Source organism: Daucus carota, chromosome 1, assembly GCF_001625215.2.
Source record: "Daucus carota subsp. sativus chromosome 1, DH1 v3.0, whole genome shotgun sequence".
NCBI lineage: Eukaryota > Viridiplantae > Streptophyta > Magnoliopsida > Apiales > Apiaceae > Daucus > Daucus carota.
The window spans coordinates 19,196,936-19,220,142 of NC_030381.2; the positions used below are offsets into that span (position 1 = coordinate 19,196,936).

Sequence of the window (23,207 nt, forward strand, 5' to 3'; positions counted from 1 at the left end):
CCGGGTCTCATATTATTATTATAAAGTTATCACATAAAGATGATACTCCTTCTATCCCATTTAATTTTATGTCTTATTTAATTTTATACATTTTTTTTCACTGTTCGACACACATTTCAATCATCTTATACAATATAGTTCTGTAACTTATTTTTCAAATTTTATTTTTCTAAATAAAAATATAACATTCAAACTTTTATAAAAAAAAAATCTCAAAAATAAATTATAAAACTATACTTTACCGGAATATTAAAGCCCATGCCGCGTCCCCATCCCCCATTATATATTACTCTGGGGACGGAGGGAGTATATGTTACTCCCTCCGTCCCTATTTATCTGTCCACTTTAGAAGTAAAAATTTGTCCCTATTTATCTGTCTATTTATACTTTCAAAACTAATTTAATGATAGTTTTTCAAATATATCTGCATAATTTCAATTTTCAAGACTTGACTTATTTAAAACTTGGTTGAATTCATGTTTTCAAGACATAAAGTAGGGGTATTCCACCGTTTTCAAGATATTAATTAGAGGTATTTAATGAAAAAGTTTATACAATCAAGTATTTCTTGGTATGTGTTTTTTTTTACCAAAATGGACAGATAAGAAGGGACGGAGGGAGTAATATTTGTTTTTCTAAAAAATATATAACATCTTCCTTATTTAAATCATACTCTCTCCGTCCCATTTTATGTGACCTCATTTCCTTTTTGGGACGTCCCAAAAAGAATGAACCTAGAATACTTACTATTTTTGAACACTAGTTTTCACTATTACACCCACTAACTCTATATTTTATACTCTCTTATTATTAAATAAACACTATTACACCCACTACTTTTCTCCACTGTCTCAAATCTATTATTAAATATTGATAGGTCTCACCACTTTACCCACTTTTCAACTACATTTACTACCTTTTTCTTAATCTCCGTGAAAGTCAAACCCATTCACATAAAATGGGACGGAGGTAGTAATTTTAAAACGGTTTTTCTAGTGTGTGCCTATGGGCACATGCTAAGCGCGGAATTTTACAAGCTTGAGAGATTTTGATTGGCTCTCATTTCTTAATAATGGTGGACCCCCTGCAAATGCAACAACCACACCAATCAATCAAAATCCCTCAAACATATCAAATTCCGCGTTTAACATGTGCCCACGGGCACACACCAAACAAATCCATTTTAAAAAAGCGTATATATTTCTCCAAAGTCCAACCTTCGTAAAGATGATTTTCAACATTTAAAAACAGAGAATAGTGGTTGCAGGCGTTTACTTTGACTTTACAGCCTCCAAAATTCCCGGCAATTTTCAACTACATGCCGACGTGTCTTCTCCCCATTGGCTGTTTATCATTCACGCGCTTCCCTGCTGCGTCACCCTGCCAATCCAAACACATAACTGTAGATTATTCTGTTTTCTATATCTACAAACCATCCTTATATACTTCTTGATTCTTGTATGATTCCTGTCTAAACCTTCACACAAAGATTCTTAGCAAGGACTAATTACTGCCCAAATCTCTCTCTCTCTCTCTCTCTCTCTCTCTCTCTCTCTGTATACAACTTTGTAGTGTCTTCATTTCAGCCCTGTAAACTCTGCTACTATATTAGTATCTATTTCAAATCACAGGTATGTTCTTGAATAGCCTTCTTTTGTAGCGGCCATTTTGATAGTTCTTGATTTTTTTTGTATTTTTTTAAAGTTGGTTTATGATTAATTATGCACATGTTTAAGTATGCTATAATCTTGGTAGTTTTTTTTGCTAAATTTCAAGATTATGTATGATATATGTGTTGTTCTTGAGTTGAGTGAAATATTTATGGTGGACCCAGATTTTGTTTCTTGAAATTGTAATGGTCTAATTGATTTTCTTGTTACTACCCACTTTTCATACATAAGTTTTGCTTATACAATCATAGTCCTTGTGTGCAAAAAGCTCCCAGATTTTGTTTGTGTTTATATTCTTGATTTTGTAAACTGTGTGCTGATTTAGGATTTTTTTTTTTTGTTCTTGATTTAGGTGCACGATCTTAGTTGGTTTTATTCTATGGCAATAAAGACAAAAGGGTTGGAAGAAGGTTATCTGCCAGAAGAACTGAAGAAGGTATTGTCCTTAGTGGCTGGAGAATGGGAAGATGTGATTGATTTTAACTTGTTGAAAGTGATCCATCTTAGTGGTGCTATGACTAATGAAGTCTATCGAATAACTTGGCCTACAACCACGGATGATGTTGAGCGAAACGTTTTACTAAGGATCTATGGTGAAGGTGTTGATGTTTTCTTTGACCGCGATGAGGAAATTCAGACTTTTGATTGCATGTCGAAGCATGGACATGGTCCTCGTCTTCTAGGACAGTTTCCAGAAGGGAGAGTGGAGGAGTTCATTCATGCTAAGGTATGTTAAATTTGAGTATTCTGCTGAACTTTTGATTAATCTTGGTTTGGTTCGGCTAGGGAATGTGACAGTTTACTAACTCTTGACTAATTTAATGTTTCTCAAAAGGCCTAATGTGTTTTTTGCTTCTTAGAAAAATAGGCCCTTTTGTTAGCCAGATTTTAGTGTTCATACATCTTTAAGTATAATAATGTATCTTCATGTAAGGGTCCCTGCTACTTATTTTATCATTCTTTCTTGTAGAAACTTTAGCAATATACTAATTGTATATTCTAAAGCATGTATATGATGATTTTATGTCATGGACAAACTCAATGCTTTCTAATGCATAAACAGTGAAAGGAAAATTAATCATTGACTGGATGGCTATTACTATTTCATTTAACAGAAATAACAGTAATTAATTTTATCTATAAAGGACTATAGGGTACTCAAATCAATAAATACTTGTAAACAGATTGATGAAGGTTCCTGGATTCTCTTTCTAGGGATACAATTACTTAAAAGTTACTGATAGCAGTTCTTTAATTTTCAGACATTATCAGCTAGTGATCTTCGAGATCCTGAAACCTCTGCTCTGATTGCAGCTAAACTGCGGGAATTTCATACTCTAAATATGCCTGGTTCTAAGGATGTGATTCTTTGGGACAGAATGAGGTACTGTCAAGCACACAGCAACCAAATTTGTTTGCCTATTAGTACATATTTATGTAACACAGTTATACTGACCAAAATTTTGATTTTTTAGAAACTGGCTTACTAAGGCCAGAAAATTGTGCTCTGATGAATGTGCAAAAGAGTTTCACCTGGACACATTAGCGGATGAAATTGATATAGTAGAAAAGGAACTGTCACAGAGCCCTCAGGGTGTTGTGTTTTGTCACAATGACTTGCAGTATGGGAACATTATGATTGATGAAAAGACAAGATCGATTACTATAATTGTGAGTACAATCTTGAGCCTTGTGATATCTTATGTAATATAAGGGATTTGAAATGTTTACTTCTATATTATATTTGCTTGTACCTTAGGTGTGAGATAGAATTCTCGAGAAGGTCAGAGATGATTAGTTGCTTCACAACCTCTATTCTAACTCTAGAAGATTAAAAATAAAGAACCTTATTGTGGTAGCAAGAAAGGAATGTCAGTCGTTGCATAATATACAAAAAATTACGAGTACACCATGTTTATTAGTAATTGGAGTTGTCCTGTACATTTTAGTAGTTGCATAATGTTAAATGAAACTGCATTTAAATTGTCTCTTAAGAATTAGTCACGATAACTGATAAATATGTGCAATTTGGTCGAGATCTTCACTGTTCTATTTGTGCTTTAGCGTATGGTGATCACGTTATGCAGCTAAATTTTATTTTATTATATTTTATTTATTATTTGACAGGATTATGAGTATGCCAGTTACAATCCTGCTGCTTACGACCTTGCAAATCACTTCTGTGAAATGGCAGCTGATTACCACTCTGAGACACCACATATTTTAGACTATAATGTCTACCCAGGTAATTTGACTGTCAATTATGTCAATCTTTTGTAGGAAACCCCCCGCCACCTTAATACTTAAAGAAGCATCATGCGGCTTTACATCATTCTCTTTTCTTTTTGGCAGGTCTGGAGGAGCGTGAAAGATTTGTACTCTCATATCTGAGTTCTACTGGTTAGTCAATTTTATCTTTGGATTTCTGGATTTTTTTAAATTACTTGTTCTGCCTTTGTTTCTATGCTTAAACATTTCGTGACTATGCTTTATCTTTAGCTTCATATTTTCAAAGCCATTCTTTGTCATTTCCTCCTAATCTTTTCTAATTTTAAAAACCTTCATAACCAGTGATAAACTTTACTGATCACTTAATTGAACTACTCTTTTGTTAGTTAACAAACTCACATGATTGAACCCTGGACATCCTGTAAGAGGAGCGAGGGAGGTACCTTCATTTAATTGAACCTTATATTAAATAACATGCAATGTGATTACCATAAGCACTCTGATGAGATTTTAATGAGCAAAATGAGGATAAGTAAATAGATCCTAGTTTACTAACAATCTATTCTACATCCATTGTGCTATACTTTTTGCTTACTGCTGTCCAGAACTGTTTGTATAAAAGCAGTAGTGTGCAGATAAGCATGCCAGATAAGTGACATTTATGTTAGCTCACAGGTCATTCTCAACTCTTGGACCCAGACTGTGACCTGATCTGTTCTGCTGATCTGTATACTCTTTTATCAGCAAATAGATATTGACTGGATATCGAATTATATTTCAACTTGCATAAATTGTGGCTGAAAGCAACACATGCACAGCACATATTTCTTGATCTTATCATGCTAATATTACCTCCATATAGCTAAATTTATTTATACATGTATAGGGAATGAACCAAGTGAGACTGAAGTAAAGAAGCTTGTCAATGATGTAGAGAAGTACACCTTAGCAAACCATTTGTTCTGGGGCATATGGGGGATCATCTCGGTACAAATCTTTAAATTAAGTTTTTGTTGTATACATAATGAAATCTTGGCATACAAATGTATAAAGAATTCAGACACTAGTTAATATTCAATCTTTGGTAATGCAGGCGTATGTGAATACTATAGATTTTGATTACATTGATTATGCAAGGCAGAGGTTTGAACAGTACTGGTTGAGAAAGCCGCAACTCTTGCCCTTAGCTACCAAAGCAATCTCTACCGATGTTGATGATGGTTCTGCAGATTTTACTCCATGAAGTGTGTATTTTTTTCATACGATAATGTATATGGGTGTTATATTACAAAATAAACAATCTTGCTATCAGATGATCCTTGGCCGAGTGTTCTGCTCTCTTCTGTCATTTTGCAGCGATGTTTGTTGCTTAACTCGAATGTAAGAATGTAATCAGAAAAGGGGATTCACAAGTGGATACAGAAAACTCTTGTGTATAATGTGTAAAATGAGTATATTAAATGTGAATATTGTGAAAGTGAAGGAATACAACTATAGAAAATATCAAACCATAATTTTGTTTATTGATTTCATGATAACTAATTATTAGGATAGTTGCAGATTTATTTAGCTTACAAATGCATGTGGCAATATCTCCACTTGTTCTGTGTGAGAAAGTGTAACTTACAACAAGCCAAGAACTGTGGCTTGAGAGAGACTGAGAATTAAACATATCATATTTGATGTGTAGTCGGAGATTGTAGAGAAATGAAGAGAACTTCTTGTTCAGAATGACCAGCACAACATCCTCTATCGTAGCAAATCCTGAGAGATGTGCTGTCATTAACACGCCATTGTAGAAGTAGATCGAGATCATCAGGGCTTATATACATTGATGTGACATTGCAATTGTATGTGCAGCCAGAGAGGCTTTTGTTAAAGTGGATCCTTAAGGAGTGGTGATGAACTTGCAAAAATCATGAAGGCTGACTTCTTCTGCAATGCCCTTCTTTTCCATGTGTTAAGGATCATCGAAATAGACAAAACTGCAATTATAAGGGATAATTCATAATTGTGATATACTCCCTCCACTTTGAGTTGTACACGAGTCACTGGACAACCTCATGTCAGGTCTTCACATGGATTATACAGTTCACAATCTAGCGACCCCGATCAGATGCATCCTGCATCAGCAACAACAGAAGCAAGATTCAAACAATGACACGAATTATTGTTTGAATACAAACTTTGCTAGAGAAAATATTTGTTTGAGTTGCAGAAAAGAGTAGTCAATCTTGCAACCTAGAACTAGTAAACCAGTAACGTACTCACCTCTAATCATCCTGGCCTACTGATTCCACCAGCAAGCCCCATGCTGGCAACGAATTCGTCATGTTCAATTTCTGCATTAGTAAATAGAAGTGCTTTTTGTAACCTCTTTGGAGAAAATACCTCAACCTCTACCATGTATGATGCAGACACAGGTCGGTGATCAGAGAGCCTGAGATCAGTCCTCCTGTAGCTCATTAACTTGAATCCCTTCCCATGTGATACGATGCGGTCACACCTGAAACAAATACATGCAATACAGAGTGTCTGAAATTGGACCTATATTAATCAAAACATTACAACATGTAGCATTAAGTAGGCTTGATGCCTTATGCTTTTTTTTTTTTGCCTTGGTCTTGCCTAACAATTGTTTCATTTTTTCAGAATTTTACAGTTTCAGCTTTTGAGCCAATCTTGAACTAAATGCAAAATTTATCATGCAAAACCATGTAGGTGTTCTGCCAATATAGAGAAAAAAATCTTTAAATGAATATCCACATATGTAATTACCATTTACCACCTTATTTCTGCCCTGCCCTTATTTAAATTCAGAACAATAACCTAACTAAACTAAGCTCTCCCCAGTACTACAGGGTAAGACTTTGTAATTTGCATTCATGTTCCACATTATTTAAATGATGTCGGATATAGTCATACAGACTTCAGGAAAGGCTGAATAGACTCTACAAGGTAAAACTGTTAATACTTGTGAAAGAACAATACAGCAATAATCAAAAACAGACTTGGCAAAAAATATAATGATAATTAGAAACATATATACAGAACTGAAAAGGTTGTTTTTAATTATATAAAGAAACAAAATTAGTGCTATTGTTGCTCGACAAAGATGTAGGTTAAAAAAATGTAATAACAAAGAAAATAGGGATCATGACTGCAAGAGTATTACCTAGCAAACCTTTTATCGAATTTACCAAGATAATTAAACGAGACTCCATCTGTAATCAGTGAGGTAAAAATTAATGTATCTTACATACCATGCCGGAGTTCGCCTTCCAAATTTTGGATCTTCTCCATAGTACTTCTCTGAATTCAACTCATACTTATAAGTTGGTGGAAAGTTTAGAGTACCTTCTGACCATCCACAAAATGCTTTTCCTTCTCCAAATTCTTGAATGAGCTGCCAGATAAGAAGTTCGACAAATTAAGCATCTGCTCAGTATACCAATATAAAAATATACCATAAATTTCAAAATTTAAAATTGCTCGAGTACTTTATAATCAATCATATCAGGGATGAACCCAGATGTATAGGTGCTCCAAAACACCATTGCCCCATAGTAGAATAGAACTCTTATAGGCCCGACTTAGTTCATTGTAATAAAATGGAATGAAATATGTAAAATATTTAAGGTCGTCGAGAAGGATGAGAGAGGAGGATCAAAACGTTAAAGAGAGATATCTACCTACCTGGTCATACTCAACCAGCTCAGACCAGTCCCTTCTGGAGATGAGCTGTTGTGTTTCTTCGTAAGGCAAATTTAACCGGTAATTGAGATCACCTAGCCAAATAATTCTCCTGGCAAGTGAAATTGTATTAACTTACTTCTCATAATGACATTAAAAAGTTGAGAATAACTAAATCTAGTACAGAAATAATATCACATGATTCAGTATTCCCAACTACATATACACTGCATTTTTCATTTTTCATCTGCCATTCGTTGCAGACTCCACATTTGTGTTGGTCGAATAAGTGAAAGATTTGAACTCACTCGTGATCGTAGATGCTTCTCAGAAGTGCAATGCCTGAAAAGGAACTAAATTGGGTTCTACGATGTATTGCACGCACATCAGCATTTCGTTTGATTGCTTCATCTTCCTTTTCACCGGATGAAAGGTGAGTACATACGAAACAGAACAGATTCTGGTATATAGACATACTAACTGATATTGATCCCTGCGAGATGAAAACAATGTCATGACATAGAAAAAACTGCTTTAACTAATTACAGAATATGGTAGAGCAAGTAAACTGGTCCAGACATTTACCAACTGCAATAATGTCTGTTATGCAACCTGTCCCCACATGCATGCCATGGTGCGACATGATATAAGAATAAATGTGTAAATTCTCCTGAATCAGGAATAGTCGCTGTGCTAGAGTCTCATACCATTACATGCATCATTTAGACCTTAAAATTTTTCATGGATAGTTGTCTCATTTGGTTTGATTATTTTAGTACAGGGATCCGGCTTTCCATAGTAAGGACCTGGAATGCTTTACGATACACAATTCAACCAAAAACAACAAGCAAGCTGTATTACTACTGAATAATAGAGTTCATGAACAATTCGAGAGGTTCATTCTCTCCACAGCAACATAAGTCAATACAAGATAATCGATAAAAACCCTAGATCCCTTCCCACAGCTTCTTTACTACGCTCCCTTTTCCTCCCTTCCCATTTCTGCCCTTTATAGTCTTTTACTTGACTGCCCTTGTTGACCTGCTGTCCATTTACTTTCGTACCCCTGCTCTGTTTCTCACGTCTGGTGAACTTAATCAGTATGTTATTTGGGCTCATTACATTACCCCGGTCCCAAAAACTCACCTTGTCCTCAAGGTGGAACATCGGAAATTGCTGCTGCATGAGGTTGACATCTTCCCACGTTGCTTCATGAGGGGAAAGATTTTTCCATCGAATCAGTGCCTCTAGTATTGTCTTACCACCTGCTTTGACTCAACGAACATCCAATTTCAGGTTCCACAATCATCTCCATATCAGTGGATAACTGCTGAGGAATAGCAGCAGCTACCTGAGGGGCCAACGCTGCGTTTGAGCTGAGAAACATGGAACACAGGGTGAATTTGGCTAGAAGTCGGGAGTTCCAGTTTGTAAGCTACCTTGCCAATCTTTTCAATAACCTGAAATGGCCCATAAAATCGAGGCGAGAGCTTCTCAAAACGACGTTTAGCCAAAGACTGCTGCCGGTACGACTGTAGTTTGAGATACACCCAGTCATCAATCTCAAATGTCTCATCTCAACGCTTCCCATCAGCTGCCAGCTTCATGATTTGCTGAGCACGAGTCAAGTTAAACTGCAAATCTGCTATAATAGCGTCCCTGTCCAGGAGCATTTCTTCCACACTGTTCACTGGTGTTTGCCCTGATTTGACCTGCAGTAGATGAGGCGGATCCCGACCATATAGAACCTTGAAGGGACTCATTTTGGTAGAGCAATGCGGGGCTGTATTGTATGAAAACTCGGCCCACCCCAGCCATTTTGCCCAGGTCTTTGGATTGCTGCCCACAAAGCACCTCAAGTAAGTTTCTAGCACCTTATTGACATTCTCGGTCTGTCCATCCGTCTGAGGGTGGTATGCCGTGCTTCGCCTCAGTTCGGTACCTTGAAGTTTAAACAACTCCTTCCAAAACCCACTCAGAAAAATGCGGTCCCTATCTGACACAATGGAACCTGGAAACCCATGCAAACGAACTACACCTTGAATGAACACTGTTGCTACTGTTCGAGCATCAAACGGGTGTCGTAAACCCAGGAAATGGGCATACTTTGAAAAACGATCAACCACAACTAGGACTGTGTTGAAACCCCCTGAAAGTGGTAACCCTTCAATGAAATCCAACGAAAGATCTTCCCAAACCATGGATGGCACTGGTAAGGGCTGAAGTAAGCCTGCTGGTAACCGCTGCGATGACTTATTCTGTTGACACACCTGGCACTGTTGTACATACTCCTTCACCCGGTCCTTCATGCCTACCCAATACCAATCTACAGCAATCCGTAAATAAGTCTTCACTTCCCTTGTGTGACCCCCAACCACAGAATCATGATACTCTCGAAGCAATATGGGAATGACATATGATTGTTTGGGAATAACCACTCTGTTTTTGTACAACAATCTCCCTTCACTAATTCGGAAGCCCCCAGCCACAACCTCTCCATTCGAGAGCCGTTGTTTGATTAATTGCAGGGCCTTATCCCGTTCTATTTCCTCCTGTAGCTGAGCCCAATCAACCTCAAAGGACGAAACTAAAGTTTCCAGAGCTACCTCGCCTACTGTCTTTCGTGAAAGTGCGTCTGCCACTTTATTTGCTGTTCTCGGCTTATACTGAACCTCGAAGTCGTAACACAGCAGTTTAACAATCCACTTCTGATAGCTACTACTCACTTCACGTTGTTGCATCAAGTGCCGGAGACTTTGTTGGTCTGACCTCACAATAAAGTGTCTCCCAATCAGATAATGCCGCTATTTTTGAATAGACAAACATATGGCAATCAATTCCTTTTCATATGTTGACTTCAATTGTGTTCTTGGGCCAAGTAGCTTGCTGAAGTACGCAATGGGCTGGTTTTGCTGCATCAGGACCCCTCCAATGCCATAACCTGAGGCGTCGGTTTCCAAAACAAACAGCTGATCAAAATTAGGCAGACGTAAGACTGGAGCTTGGACCATAGCTGTTTTCAGCGTCTCATATGCAGTTGTGGCAGCCTCTGTCCATCCAAAATTATCCCGTTTCAACTGGTCCGTCAAGGGTTGAGCTATTTGGGCATATGAGGCTACAAATTTTCTGTAATAGCCGGTAAGTCCTAGAAAACCACGGAGTTCACGTAAGTTTTGCGGTTGAGGCCATTCTTTTATTGCTTTGTTCTTATCCTCCTCGGCACCAACTCCGTCCCCACTAATACGGTGACCCAAATACCCAATTGTAGATTGACCAAACTCACATTTTTTTAGGTTCGCATAGAGGCTGTTGTCTGCTAGCTTCTGCAGTACTAAGTCGAGCTGCCCCTGATGCTTGTTCTTGTCTTGGCTGTACACCAATATGTCGTCAAAGAATACAAGGACGAACATCCGTAAATATGGCCTGAATATATCATTCATCAGGGACTGGAAAGTCGCTGGTGCATTGGACAGCCCGAATGGCATTACGTGGAATTCGTAATGACCATCATGGGTACGAAATGCTGTCTTATGCGTATCCTATGGGCGTACCAAAATCTGGTGGTACCCGGCTTTCAAGTCCAACTTCGAAAACACCTTAGCCCCATTGAGTTCATCCAATAACTCATCTATAACTGGTATCGGGTACTTGTGTGGTATAGTCTCTTTATTCAACGCACGATAGTCCACACAGAATCGCCACGATCCGTCCTTCTTCTTGACTAATAATACTGGACTGGAAAAAACACTTGTAGAGGGCTTGATGATCCCGGCAGTCAACATCTCCTCAATTAGCCTCTCAATTTCGTCCTTTTGGGACTGGGGATAACGAAAAGGTCGAACTCCTACAGGATCAGTCCCCTCCTTCAGGGTAATCGTGTGCTCGTGATTACGTTTAGGTGGTAAGCCTTGAGGAGTGGCAAAGACCTTGGAATAACGGTTGAGAACGCCTGTGAGAAAGGCTGGAATATAGGTTGATTGCCCCCCCTGGCCATTCAATGTCTCAGGTTCCACTTCCATTCTGTTACACTCTATCCAAAACCCTTCACCATTCTTTTTCAGGGACCTTATCATTGCTTTAAGTGAGATTTTAGAGCGAACCAACGTGGGATCACCCACCAGAGTAACTGGCTATCCGTGCATCTCGAATTTCATCACCTGGGTTTTCCAGTTAGTAAGGACCATGCCCAGCGTTTCCAGCCATTACACACCCAAGATTACATCAGAACTGCCCAATTCCAACGGCAAAAAATCAGCCTGGACTTCGACCCCGCCATCCAACTGTAAAACCACACCCTTACAGAGCCCTTCACCTTTAATGGCATCCCCATTGCCTAAGGATACACCAAAACAACCAGTAGGCAATACTTCAAGTCCCGCTGCCTTAATTAATCCCAACGACAGGAAGTTATGTGTCGCTCCCGGGTCAATTAACACAATTACTTCCTGTGAGCCAAGCAAACCACGAAGACGCATAGTTTTAGGGTTAGTAAGGCCAACAACAGAGTTCAAGGATACCTCAGACGTCAGTTCTGTTGATTCTGGGTGGCCAGTGTCATGGTGCTCACTTTCTTCCTCCTCGTCCTCTTCATCAATCAATAAGACGCTGAGCTCTTTTTTCTTACAGCGGTGCCCTGGACCCCATTTGTCATCGCAACGGTAGCACACGCCCCGATCTCTCTTATCTTGAAGCTCCTTCTCAGTGAGACGTCTTACCCCATCACCACTCTTAACAGATTGAGTGACTCCCTTGGCCGACGAGACCGAAGCCTGGGATTCTGCAGCCATACTACCCCCGGACTTGGATGCAGAGAATCCCAATAGAGGTGCTGAGTTAGTGAGTGTGGATGTGCCTTTGTTGAAACTGGAGTAAAAACCTGCCTTAAAAGAGCTAACCATTGTCTTCCTCCCAGCCAACACTTTTTGTTTTTCTTCCACTCTAACAGCCCACTCCATTGCTTGTTCGAGTGACAAGGGCCCCATGAGTCTAATCTCAGCTTTGATCTCCTCCTTCAGTCCATTCACAAAGTGACCCATTAAAATGTCCTCCGAAACCTTGTCCAATGGGGCTGCGGTCTCAATGAATTTACGCCTATACTCCTCAACTGACCCAGTTTGAGCCGTAGCCAACCATTGTTCATATAATGAACCCCCCCCCCGGCTGAACGAAATTGGCGTAGAATAAACAGCTTCATGTCATCCTAACGCCGTATGGGGTGGCGCTTTGTTTTCCCATTGATACCACTTTAGGGCGTCCCCTTCAAGGGCAACAGCCACCGCCTCTAGCATCTCCACCTCAGTGAGGCGATAAAACGCGAAATAGCGTTCTACACGAAGAATCCATCCATCCGGGTCACTCCCGTCAAAAATTGGCATATCAAGCTTCCGATAACGCCAGTGCCCTGCTCCACCGCTAGCCCCGCCGCCATGAAACCCTCCTGGCGGTGGTCCTGGACCTCCTCCAAAATTACCCCCTCCATCTCGCCACCACTCCCCATAAACACCATTGACCCTTTAGAGGCAGATCCCTCACGATGCCCACCAGTAGCATGTGGGTCAAGAGCGACACTCTTGTTGAGGATCAACTTAATTTCAGACTGAAATTTGAGTTGCTCAGTACGGATGACGTTGATGAGAGACTCATGGTATTCACGACTCCGGTGAAGCCGTCCTTCCAACGTGGTGGTGAGGGTTTCAAACTCCGCCCCAAACTTTTGAGACGCAGCCGTTTGGTTTTCGACCAGCATCGTAGACAACGATGAGCGCATCGCTTCCATACCACGCTCAACAGCCTTGGAGACCAACTCTACAATTGATCCATCCAAATCGGTGAGCCGTTCCTCCAATTGCTCCAATCGTTGTGCCTTAGTCGGCGGACCCATGGATCTAAGCTCTAATACCACCTGGAATGCTTTACGATACACAATTCAACCAAAAACAACAAGCAAGCTGTATTACTACTGAATAATAGAGTTCATGAACAATTCGAGAGGTTCATTCTCTCCACAGCAACATAAATCAATACAAGATAATCGATAAAAACCCTAGATCCCTTCCCACAGCTTCTTTACTACGCTCCCTTTTCCTCACTTCCCATTTCTGCCCTTTCTAGTCTTTTACTTGACTGCCCTTGTTGACCTGCTGTCCATTTACTTTCGTACCCCTGCTCTGTTTCTCACGTCTGGTGAACTTAATCAGTGTGTTATTTGGGCTCATTACAGGACCCCTTAATAAGAACAAGACCTCCACTAGTTAAATTCACAACCAATTATGTACCTGGCAAAAATGTTGCAAGGGGCTCGAGGACAACAGCAGATAGTAGCCCAGATGGAGCTATAGCTATATAAGTTTTACAGTTATAACCGAAAACTGTTCTGGTAATATACGTCTGAGAACTTGAGAGAAGAGATATTGAACCTATGACCTAATGGTCACATGTAGGCTTTGCCGCCACCATGCTATTCCTTTGGGCAGTATTTGTAAAGAGAAATCCGGTTCCTTGGTTATTCTGCTTCTTCTTTTTCGTAAGTATTTCATTATCTAATCTGTCTACCATATAAACAGGTTGATGGACTACTCTACATTTGCTTTATGCAAAAAATAATTCATTGTCATCTAATTTCTAAGCAAAACCAATTTTAGGCAAAATATCAGAAGTTACGAAATCAAAGTGTGGAGAGAAAACTTTATAGTTTTATCAGGAAAAACTTAACCAAACCACAATGTACCCAATCTATCTCACTACGTTGATCATAGGGAGGGTAAGATCTATCATCTATGTAGGTCTTTATTTCTATTCCTAAAGAGTCTGTTTTCGTAATCACTTATTTGAGAACAAACTAATAAAGAGTATAGTTATGACATAGATAAAAAGATGGAGGGGCAACAGAACTCACCTTGTTTCCTATGTAACCCATAGCACCAACTCCAACAGTAGACACATTCACATTTTGAATACCCCTTCGCAGACTTCGGCGCACCCATATAGTGATGAAAAGGCCAACCATCTGCTTGCTTAATATTCTTACATAACGTGATCTTCTCTTACGTTTCACAAGCAATTCAAGGCCAGCATTTGAGATGTAAGCTGCATCAGAATGCACTCTAGCATCATCTGTCATAGATGACTTGAAAGGATTAAATGTCCTAAAATATTTATAGGCTTTGAAAGACTTGAAAGAATTAGGCCTATCAAGAGTACACTGAGCCAGAAGATCCAATGGTGGCTCAGCCCAGCTCAGGCCCACCACTTCTGTCTTACTGAGAGGTTTTCTTATTCTATTACTCCGCATAAGAAAAGATGGTTCTGAAGCTCCTTCAATTTGGAGACAATTTGATCTATCCAATTTCTTGGGAGAATCAAGATATCTTGACAAATGTTCATCATGTGGTGAACTCAATATGGCACCAAAAGTAGGGAATGAAGCAGCAACAGTTGAAAGAACCTCTTGCCCTGTAATTAGTTCTGTTAGAAAATGGAGTTTTAAGCTCATAATTTTATTATGTTCTTGTTGTTAATTCCATAATCTAATGATTGAAAGTTGTTTCTAGATATCGGAACTTAAACTTTCATGTATGGGTTTAAGAATTTTCTTAATGAAATCCATAAGAGAAATGAAGTTGAAGTTAGTAGCTTGAAAGAGCTTGTGTTTGAGAATGTTGTTTGTCCCACATTGAAAGAAATAAAGGGGGTGTTGGCTTTATATAGTATAACACACATGGGTAGTGCACAACTACTAAGGTGTGTTATGGTGCGTGGTGTTCTCACGAGCCCACGCGCGCGCCGCCGCCCCGCCCCGCCCCGCCACGCCTCGCCTCGGCTCGGCACGTCACGTCACGACACGACACGGGTCGGGTCCGGTCGGGTCGAAGGGCGATTTGGGCGAATGTCTCGGCGTCTCGCGTACGCGAGGCGACCTGGGCGGGGAATTTTATTTCGTATTGGTTTAATATAATATTTTAATTAGAATTTATTTATCAGTTGGGCTGGGTTGTGTCTGTTGGGCTCAATTGGACTGGGTCGGATTGCATAATTGGGCTAAGTCAGATACAATGAACCTGGACTTGTAACTGATGATATATATTCAGAAATTAAAATATATATATATAAAACGGCTGGTTTAATGTGTGGATTAATATATCAGCTGTTACATTATAATAAATCGTCAGTTTTGATTTATTTTAAATGTGCAGTTTAATTCATATATTAAATTCGGGGTGGTCAGTTACACTTAGCCTCTAGTATAAATAGAGGACTAAGCTGCTGAGTTTTACACACCACACCCTACATTCTCTTCTCTTCTTCCTCTCTGCTCTCTCTCCCAAACACAGTCAGTCAGTAGTTGTTTTCCGGCGAGTGAGGAGTCAGTCGTTGTTGAGCTTTGGAGGTGCTGCTTAGCCAAAGCTCGGAGCTGTTTTATCCTGGAGGAGGTGTTGCAAGCATCCCAACACAGCAGGTGGGGGCAACTATCTCTTCAAGAGCAGTCAGGTCTTCGTATAAGGCCTGACGACTCAGCTGATCTTTTGTGTTCTTTGTTGTACCTGTTGTTGGCTTCTGTTTCGTTATCAGTCTGCATAAGCTATGGTTACGGGTATATATTCTATTCTTTCTTTCCTCTTGCAGTCACTGATATGCATGCTTTTTACCTTCACGTTTTGTTTCGATTTGCTTGGCCTTGGCTTGTATAATATGATATATAACTGCCACTATGTTGCTATAATAGTCTTGATTTCCAACAAGTTCATCAATGTCTTCACTATAATCCGATTTGTCCTCATCACAATCACTATCGAGCAGTACTTGATCTTCTAAATTAGGAAAATCTTTAGATGGCTTAAATTTTGATGGAGAAGGAGGATCACTATAGCATTTGCAATTAGCTTTGACTGGCTGAGTCTTATCAAGTGTTCTACGAATGATGTGTTCCCATTTTGGAATGGGCCGACTATCCTCAGCACCGAAGATGTTGCCAGCATTTAATGGTATAATCTCCTGAAAACTGCAGAATAAGAACGAGGCAGTTAACTTGCCTCTGTACCAGTATAATAACAAAATTTTGAGCCCTAATTACAAAGTGGCAAGATTTTAAGGAGTCAGCAAAATAAACTTCAATGTACAGAATATATAAAAGATCAAGCACACAGTTGTAGCGGTTGTCATGTAAAACAAACATAATTACTAAACAGGTAAATTCATAAAAATTCAGTAAAAATCAATTCAATACTTGCCCGATAACATATATATCAGCAGGTTCGCGGACATTTAGCCATTCTTCAATATCCAGATCATCTGGTGGAAGTTCACCACCGACGTTCCATGTACAAGCATGTACTCTTACAACACACATCACAGAAAGGATGAGGGTATCAGTTTTAAGTCCACAATGTTAGCATACAGTAGTAAATTACCAACTGATTCGGAAATAAAATATATACCACATTTGACTTAGTTTAAGGATAATCAGGAGTACCTGACTTCTTTTGCTGTTATATATTGTGCCCTGTACGTTTCAGAGTTTCGTCTTCTCAATCTAGGAAGCGCCTCTTTTAGCTTAAGAGAATAAAAACGAGTTTAAACTATGCGGACAACAACATTGTGCATGCAAACAGGATTTAAATGATGAAAACAGCAGAAATGCATCATATAATAGTCTTGATTTGAAGCCACAAATATGTTACAATTATGCAAATCTACTAAGAACTTGATCAAATATTGGTAGTAACCTAACTGACTAATGCAACAATATGCTTATACTTAGTGCCAAATAAATATTCTAACTAATTTTATTTCATTGAGGGTTAAATATGCAAATTAGCTGCTTTTAGTTGTTTTAGAATTCCTAAAGTGCTCCATGGGGAAGTCAAATATTAAACCTTAATATGTGCTTCTTTTAACAAAGCCCAACAAGATTATTAAAGACAAGCCAGAGTAATTTTTTTATATGACAAATCAATTGCAAAAAAATTAAACATAAAGCCAGCACTGCATTAGAAATGATAATCATAAATACAACAACATAAATCGCCCCCCAAAATAAAAATTTAGCTAGAAATAATACAATAAAATGTAATGCCATGCATTACCGGATCAACTGTGACCTCTCCGCTTTTGTACTTGTTAAATTTCGATTGCTTAGAGGACTCACAAAGTTCTGCCAAGAGTAAGAAAAAGGAAATTGCAGCTAATGATCATAAGCAAAAAAGAAAAATATTGAATAACAATTAAGTCAATGAATTAAGATGCTACAATCAATGGGGAGCAGGGCCTTCAAGTGTAAAAGGGAGCCAGTCTTGGGATAGGATGCTGATTAATAATTGTGTCGAATTCTAAGTTTTTACTTGGAGTGAAGGTAAAAGAGAGTTTCATACTATTTGTCCATCTGTCGAATTAACCGGTTTTGATTTAATATTGAAAATTATTTTTTTAAAAGTCAGCAGTGGACAAGTATTTTGAAACAGGGGAGTATCCAGAGGCGGATCTTAGAAGGGGCAAGAGGGGGCAACTGACCCCCCTTAATTTTTTTTTTATTAATATTATACATATTTTTAGGTTGTAAAATTGAAATTGACCCCCCTTAATTTTTTTGTGACCCCTTTTAATTTTTTTTACAAAAAAATTGACCCCCCTTAACTTCATAGCCAGATCCGCCACTGGGAGTATCATCGGTAGTTGTCACCCACTCAGACGCATAACTAATGACTAAGGAATAAGGATGTAGTACTAATGTGGAATCAAATTTGAGAAAGAGACAGTATATAAGTTGGTGAAGAGGTAGAATCTAAACCTTCTGTGTCGGAATCAGTGCTGCTGTTAAGATCCTCTTCCACCTCGTCCGCAGTATACTCGGTTCCTTTTTTTCTCATATTCAACAATTTTCGCACTAGCATTCCAAGCTTCACATACAAAGAAATGCTATCACATGATTCTCACCGGGATATGTTGCAACAATCGTGTGTGAGGGAGCTGAGCCTAGCTAGTGCCCGAAGATGATAATAATAATATATAGATAAATTGTGTGAACAAGTACCTCGTGTTGATTTTTGGAACGTTGGAGCAGCTTCATGTTTGTGGATGGTTGTAGAACAAGGAAATGGCGTGAGAAATTTTGAAGAAATGACGAGGATTAATCAAGAGGTGTGAGTGTGTTTGTGCATATTATTACTTTGAAATTAGTAGATGCGGAGTGGTGGAAGATCGATGCGTGTGAATATATAACATGCAGTTTTGGTGTAAAATATGAAGAGCGTTGGCGCACTCAGTTGGGACTTTGCGAGATGTGCTTGTCGAGTAAATAGCAACGCAAAGCAACAGCTGCTTGGTTGGTTGCTACACAAATAAGCTGAGCGTCCTGCTCGGGTCTAAATGAGCCAAACAGGTCGTAAGCTCATCGAACTCGACTTGTAAAATATTTGAATTCGGCTTGAAAATAATCGAGCCAAACTTGAGTTCAAGCTATTCGAATAGTTTATCGAGCCGAGTTCGAGCTTCATTATTCGAATAGTTTACCAAACCGAGTTCGAGCTTCATATTATTTGGTTCGTGAGGCTCGCGAGCCTAATCGAGTCTGTATTATTATAATTATTTTATATTAATTTTGTTTTATTATATAAAATATTTAATTTTTATATGTATATATATACTTAATCGAATTGAGCTTGAGTCGAACCGATCATGTTTCCAATTTTTGTTAATATTTGGTGAAATCATTCGAGCTCTAAGCCGAACTCGAGCCTATCAAATTTTCACAAACAGAGTTTCGAGCTTAAAATTAGAGGCTTAAAATAGCTTCAAATTTTACGTCTTTCTAGATTTTAAATACCAGGCTCATTACATTAATTTGGGAATTTTCAATACATGATATTAAAAAATTCATGTGTCTATTAATCGTAGGGGATTTAGATTGGAGCAGACACAATGGGGTGGTTACCGGGCCCGCCCATCTGGAGGTGCACGAACTCGTTCAAAGAGGTAATCAAACAAGTCCATGCTAATGTGGCCTAGGATTCTATAACCAATAATATAGGCCCAGTCATCTGTTCCTTTAGCTTCTGTCCAATTAAATAAAAGGAGTTAAAAGTTAAAACTCGATTAAGTAATAATTGATAAAATAATATATTTACTAAAGTAATATTTTTTTTAAGTCTTAACATAATATGAATAGTGTATTTTTACTCTCAATAAAATAATAAATTTGATAAAGTAATTTTTTTCGTTGGTCCCAGCATTATTACTTTAAAGAGGTTTAATTGTATTTTATTTTTATAAATCAGCTTCACCGAAATCATACCTAGTGATCTACCAATGAAACTCATTGTATAATTGTTGAGCCTGTTGTAACTTTTACCTTTTTTGTGATAGAAATTACTTGGTCTTGGTCGTGCAATTTTTCCAAGTTAAACTGCTATTTCTCACATTTTTCCAGTACTAACAATTATGTTTTTCATCGTCAACATTGGCATTCTAATTATAATCTGCACATTTAGTCTATTACTGTTTTTGTTTTGACTTATATAAAGCTTTGTTGTTTAGTAGCTTTCACTTGCTGCGGTTGGGTTTTCCCCGGAATTCCTTCCACCAAGTATTCTAGCATTTTTTCATTTGCATGAAGATATATTCAGTAATGCGATAATTTGTTGGAAGTTTTAGTAATTTATGTTGTCATACTCTTCATTTTGATCAGAATACTACTGACACTAAATATTTATTTTAGACAAAAAGTATTTGTTTAAAATATTAGCGAAACCAACATTGTCGAATATGTATTCATGTTTCGAATTTGTACTCAAATCTCAACAACATACTCTGTACAATTGTCACCAGCGGAGATGGATTAATGATTCAAACTCATGATCTTTTCTCATCAAGAGTTGATGAATTTTCGTCACCGTCGAATTCTCAATGCTATAGTATATTATTAAAGTTAAACATGCAAATGTTTGATCAAAGATAGTATGATGCAACAAAAAGCACAAGTTAAATGGCTCAGAGAGGGTGATAGAACTCAAAGTTCTTTCATAAAGCTATTATTAGGAGCCAGAAGCAGGATCACCAAACTTCAAGATAATATTATAACTATTTCAGGTAGAGACGCTATAAAAAAAGCCATTCGGGATCATTTCCTGCACATGTTTGCCCAAAACTCTGCCGCTTTTTATTTAAACTTGGCCATAATTTGCTTAGAAAGTTGTCTGAGCAAGAGGAATAAGATTGGAAAGTCCTATCATATGAGAAGAGGTTGATCTTACTTTAAGACAAAGTGATTGCAGTAAAACTCCAAGGCCGGATGGTATGAACATGGGGGTCATCAAGGAGCTTTGGAAAAGATTAAAACCTAAAATGATGGATTAGTTCAAATGCTGTGATTTTACTGGTCAACTACCTAAGGGTATGAACTCTTCTTTTATCACTTTGATCCCTAAATCTAAAGCTCCAAAGTCTATTAAGGACTATAGGCCTATCAGTCTGGTGAATTGCTCTATGAAATTATTGTTTTAGTAGTTGATGACTAGCAGTTGAAAGCTACAAGTCAAGTAAAGGGCAGAAAGCACATGGGTTGATGTGACAGGTGCTGCACCAGTTTTGGAAGCTAAACTAAAAACAATTTAGTCAAATATTGAGAACCTCGAAGCCTACCATTTCTGGCAAAGCAACAAGAATTTCAAGCTGCCAAATGTACTATCAAGTCCAAGAAATTCTACATTTGTAATAGCTAGAAAAGGAGTAGGAAAATACTTTTGCAGACTATCCTTGTTTGTAGTAGTATATATTCACATTGTAATTTCCATTTCAATGTATCCAAACACTGAGAACTGAAGAGCAAAGCATTAGAAATAGCAAGTAAGAAATTGTAAACTTCTGCTCTTCATTCTTTTGTAAGCAGCCAAATAATTCTTACTTAGAATGTTCTTAATATAAAAATCTCTAAGGTGGATCAAACAATCCACCTGAAATTTTTAAGATCTTTGTTCTTTTCATTTTAGTTTTAGTTTTAAATTTCTTTTTTGTTTTAAATATGAACTGTAAAACAAAAATTGGTTGAAATTTTTGTAGATTGTATTCAACCCCCCTTCTACAATCTAACTTATTGTGTGCATTGTCTGAATAACAATTTTCTCTTTGAAAGGCTTTGTTATACATTCACCTTGGATGAGCCTATGCCAAATGAGAACGACTTATGGATATGGGTCATTCTTAGGGACCAGAAAGGAACGATCATAAAAATGTATTCAGAGATGCTAAAGAATCTGACCAGGAGAGCCAAAAAGCTCTAGGCTCTCTTGAAAGGTTTGAAGGGAGCTTTTCTTAGGGGCGAGAACAACGTCGAGCTGAAGACAGACAATCTGGAGGCTCTCAAGGAATGGGACGAATGGAAATTGTTTTTAGACCCTAACCGTGCTCGTGTTATTCAACAACTAAAGCAAAGGAAGAGTGATCCCAATCTTAAACTGGTTGTTAGTCTTGTTGTGGAATCTCAAGATGCTCTTGCTCGTTATCTAGCCAGAATGAGAGCCATGTTGAGGGTCAAGATGGTGGCATGATTAGGCGTTTGTTTGGGAAAGTTAGAGAGCTTTGGATGTTGGATATGGGTCTGGGTACCTGCCAAGGAGACTTGAAATCTTATCTAAGTATGAATATGAAGAATGGCTGTGGGAGGAGGAGCAGCCAGAAAATCACGGAGCGGAGGTTATGGAGATATCTGACGAGGATGAAGCAGAAACAAATATGGTGTTTATGGGGATCGATCAACCGTGTATGGGACGACGCAGGAGAAGCCAAGACAGTTGCAGCCGCTCGGATGCAATGCAAGGAAGCGGGTATGGGGAGGAAGATGATTAGGGTTTATATAATCTTAATTAGTCTTTCTCAAGTTTTATCAAGTAGATTTTAGTAGATAAAGTTACTTCTAGTTCATACCCCAAGGTATATCCTATCTTCTTGTGGGATCTTTTTATGGATTTTTAAGTTTCTTTTTTCAGGGCCTAAGACATGCCTAAGACATGTGAAGTTTGTAATTGGTTGGCCATTAATATATCTATTTGCCTTTAAAAAAAATAGTGAGTATAAGTTAGCTAAAATTAATAGTGTATACGATGTGACTTTAAATCATAATTTAATAAAAAAATCTGAAACGTTACTTATATTTTAATATATCTAAAATTTTAAATTTTAAGATATATATATATATATATATATATATATATATTTATAACATGTATATTAAAAAAATTGTATATCCATTTATTTATGTGTAAATATTTTATTCGGGCAATTGGATGTGCGAAATAATAATTAAAAATATGATTTGTAAGGCATATGTACACAGAAATATTCACATGTTAAATTTCCTTAACCACAATAATATTATTTAAAAATGTTTATTATAAAATTTAAATATATTATATTTCAAATAAAATTTAAATTTAAATTTTCTCAGTTAAAAATATTTATAAATTGGTCCAATAAAAGTTTAAAAAGATGTCAATTTTACGAGATTAAATTCACTCTCTTCTAATTCAAGCATCACTTTTTTTTATTTAACATAGGAACCCGCGGCCGCTACTCTTTGGGTGCGCACACAAATCCCCTCTTTAATCAGCTGGACTAACCCTTGCGGGT

The 23,207-nt window shown here is 37.9% G+C and overlaps 2 protein-coding genes across 2 annotated transcripts; one reads left to right on the forward strand and one right to left on the reverse strand.

Moving 5' to 3' along the window:
• Positions 1 to 1,443: 1,443 nt before the first annotated feature.
• LOC108192376 (probable choline kinase 2) lies at positions 1,444 to 5,376 on the forward strand. Its single transcript, XM_017373199.2, has 8 exons — positions 1,444 to 1,631; positions 2,023 to 2,397; positions 2,933 to 3,054; positions 3,146 to 3,341; positions 3,798 to 3,915; positions 4,023 to 4,070; positions 4,786 to 4,886; positions 4,993 to 5,376. Exons 2-8 carry the CDS (start codon positions 2,050 to 2,052, stop codon positions 5,140 to 5,142), a joined length of 1,083 nt encoding a protein of 360 aa, XP_017228688.1. The 5' UTR covers positions 1,444 to 1,631; positions 2,023 to 2,049; the 3' UTR covers positions 5,143 to 5,376.
• A 15-nt stretch (positions 5,377 to 5,391) lies between these two features.
• On the reverse strand, positions 5,392 to 18,885 carry LOC108192632 (type IV inositol polyphosphate 5-phosphatase 3). The gene is made up of 12 exons (XM_064092477.1): positions 18,619 to 18,885; positions 18,376 to 18,484; positions 17,675 to 17,742; positions 17,062 to 17,141; positions 16,820 to 16,924; positions 16,261 to 16,590; positions 14,488 to 14,959; positions 7,901 to 8,085; positions 7,596 to 7,704; positions 7,163 to 7,305; positions 6,171 to 6,405; positions 5,392 to 6,022 (listed from the first exon to the last, which is right to left on the reverse strand). Exons 1-11 carry the CDS (start codon positions 18,652 to 18,654, stop codon positions 6,177 to 6,179), a joined length of 1,866 nt encoding a protein of 621 aa, XP_063948547.1. The 5' UTR covers positions 18,655 to 18,885; the 3' UTR covers positions 5,392 to 6,022; positions 6,171 to 6,176.
• Between the last annotated feature and the right edge of the window lie 4,322 nt (positions 18,886 to 23,207).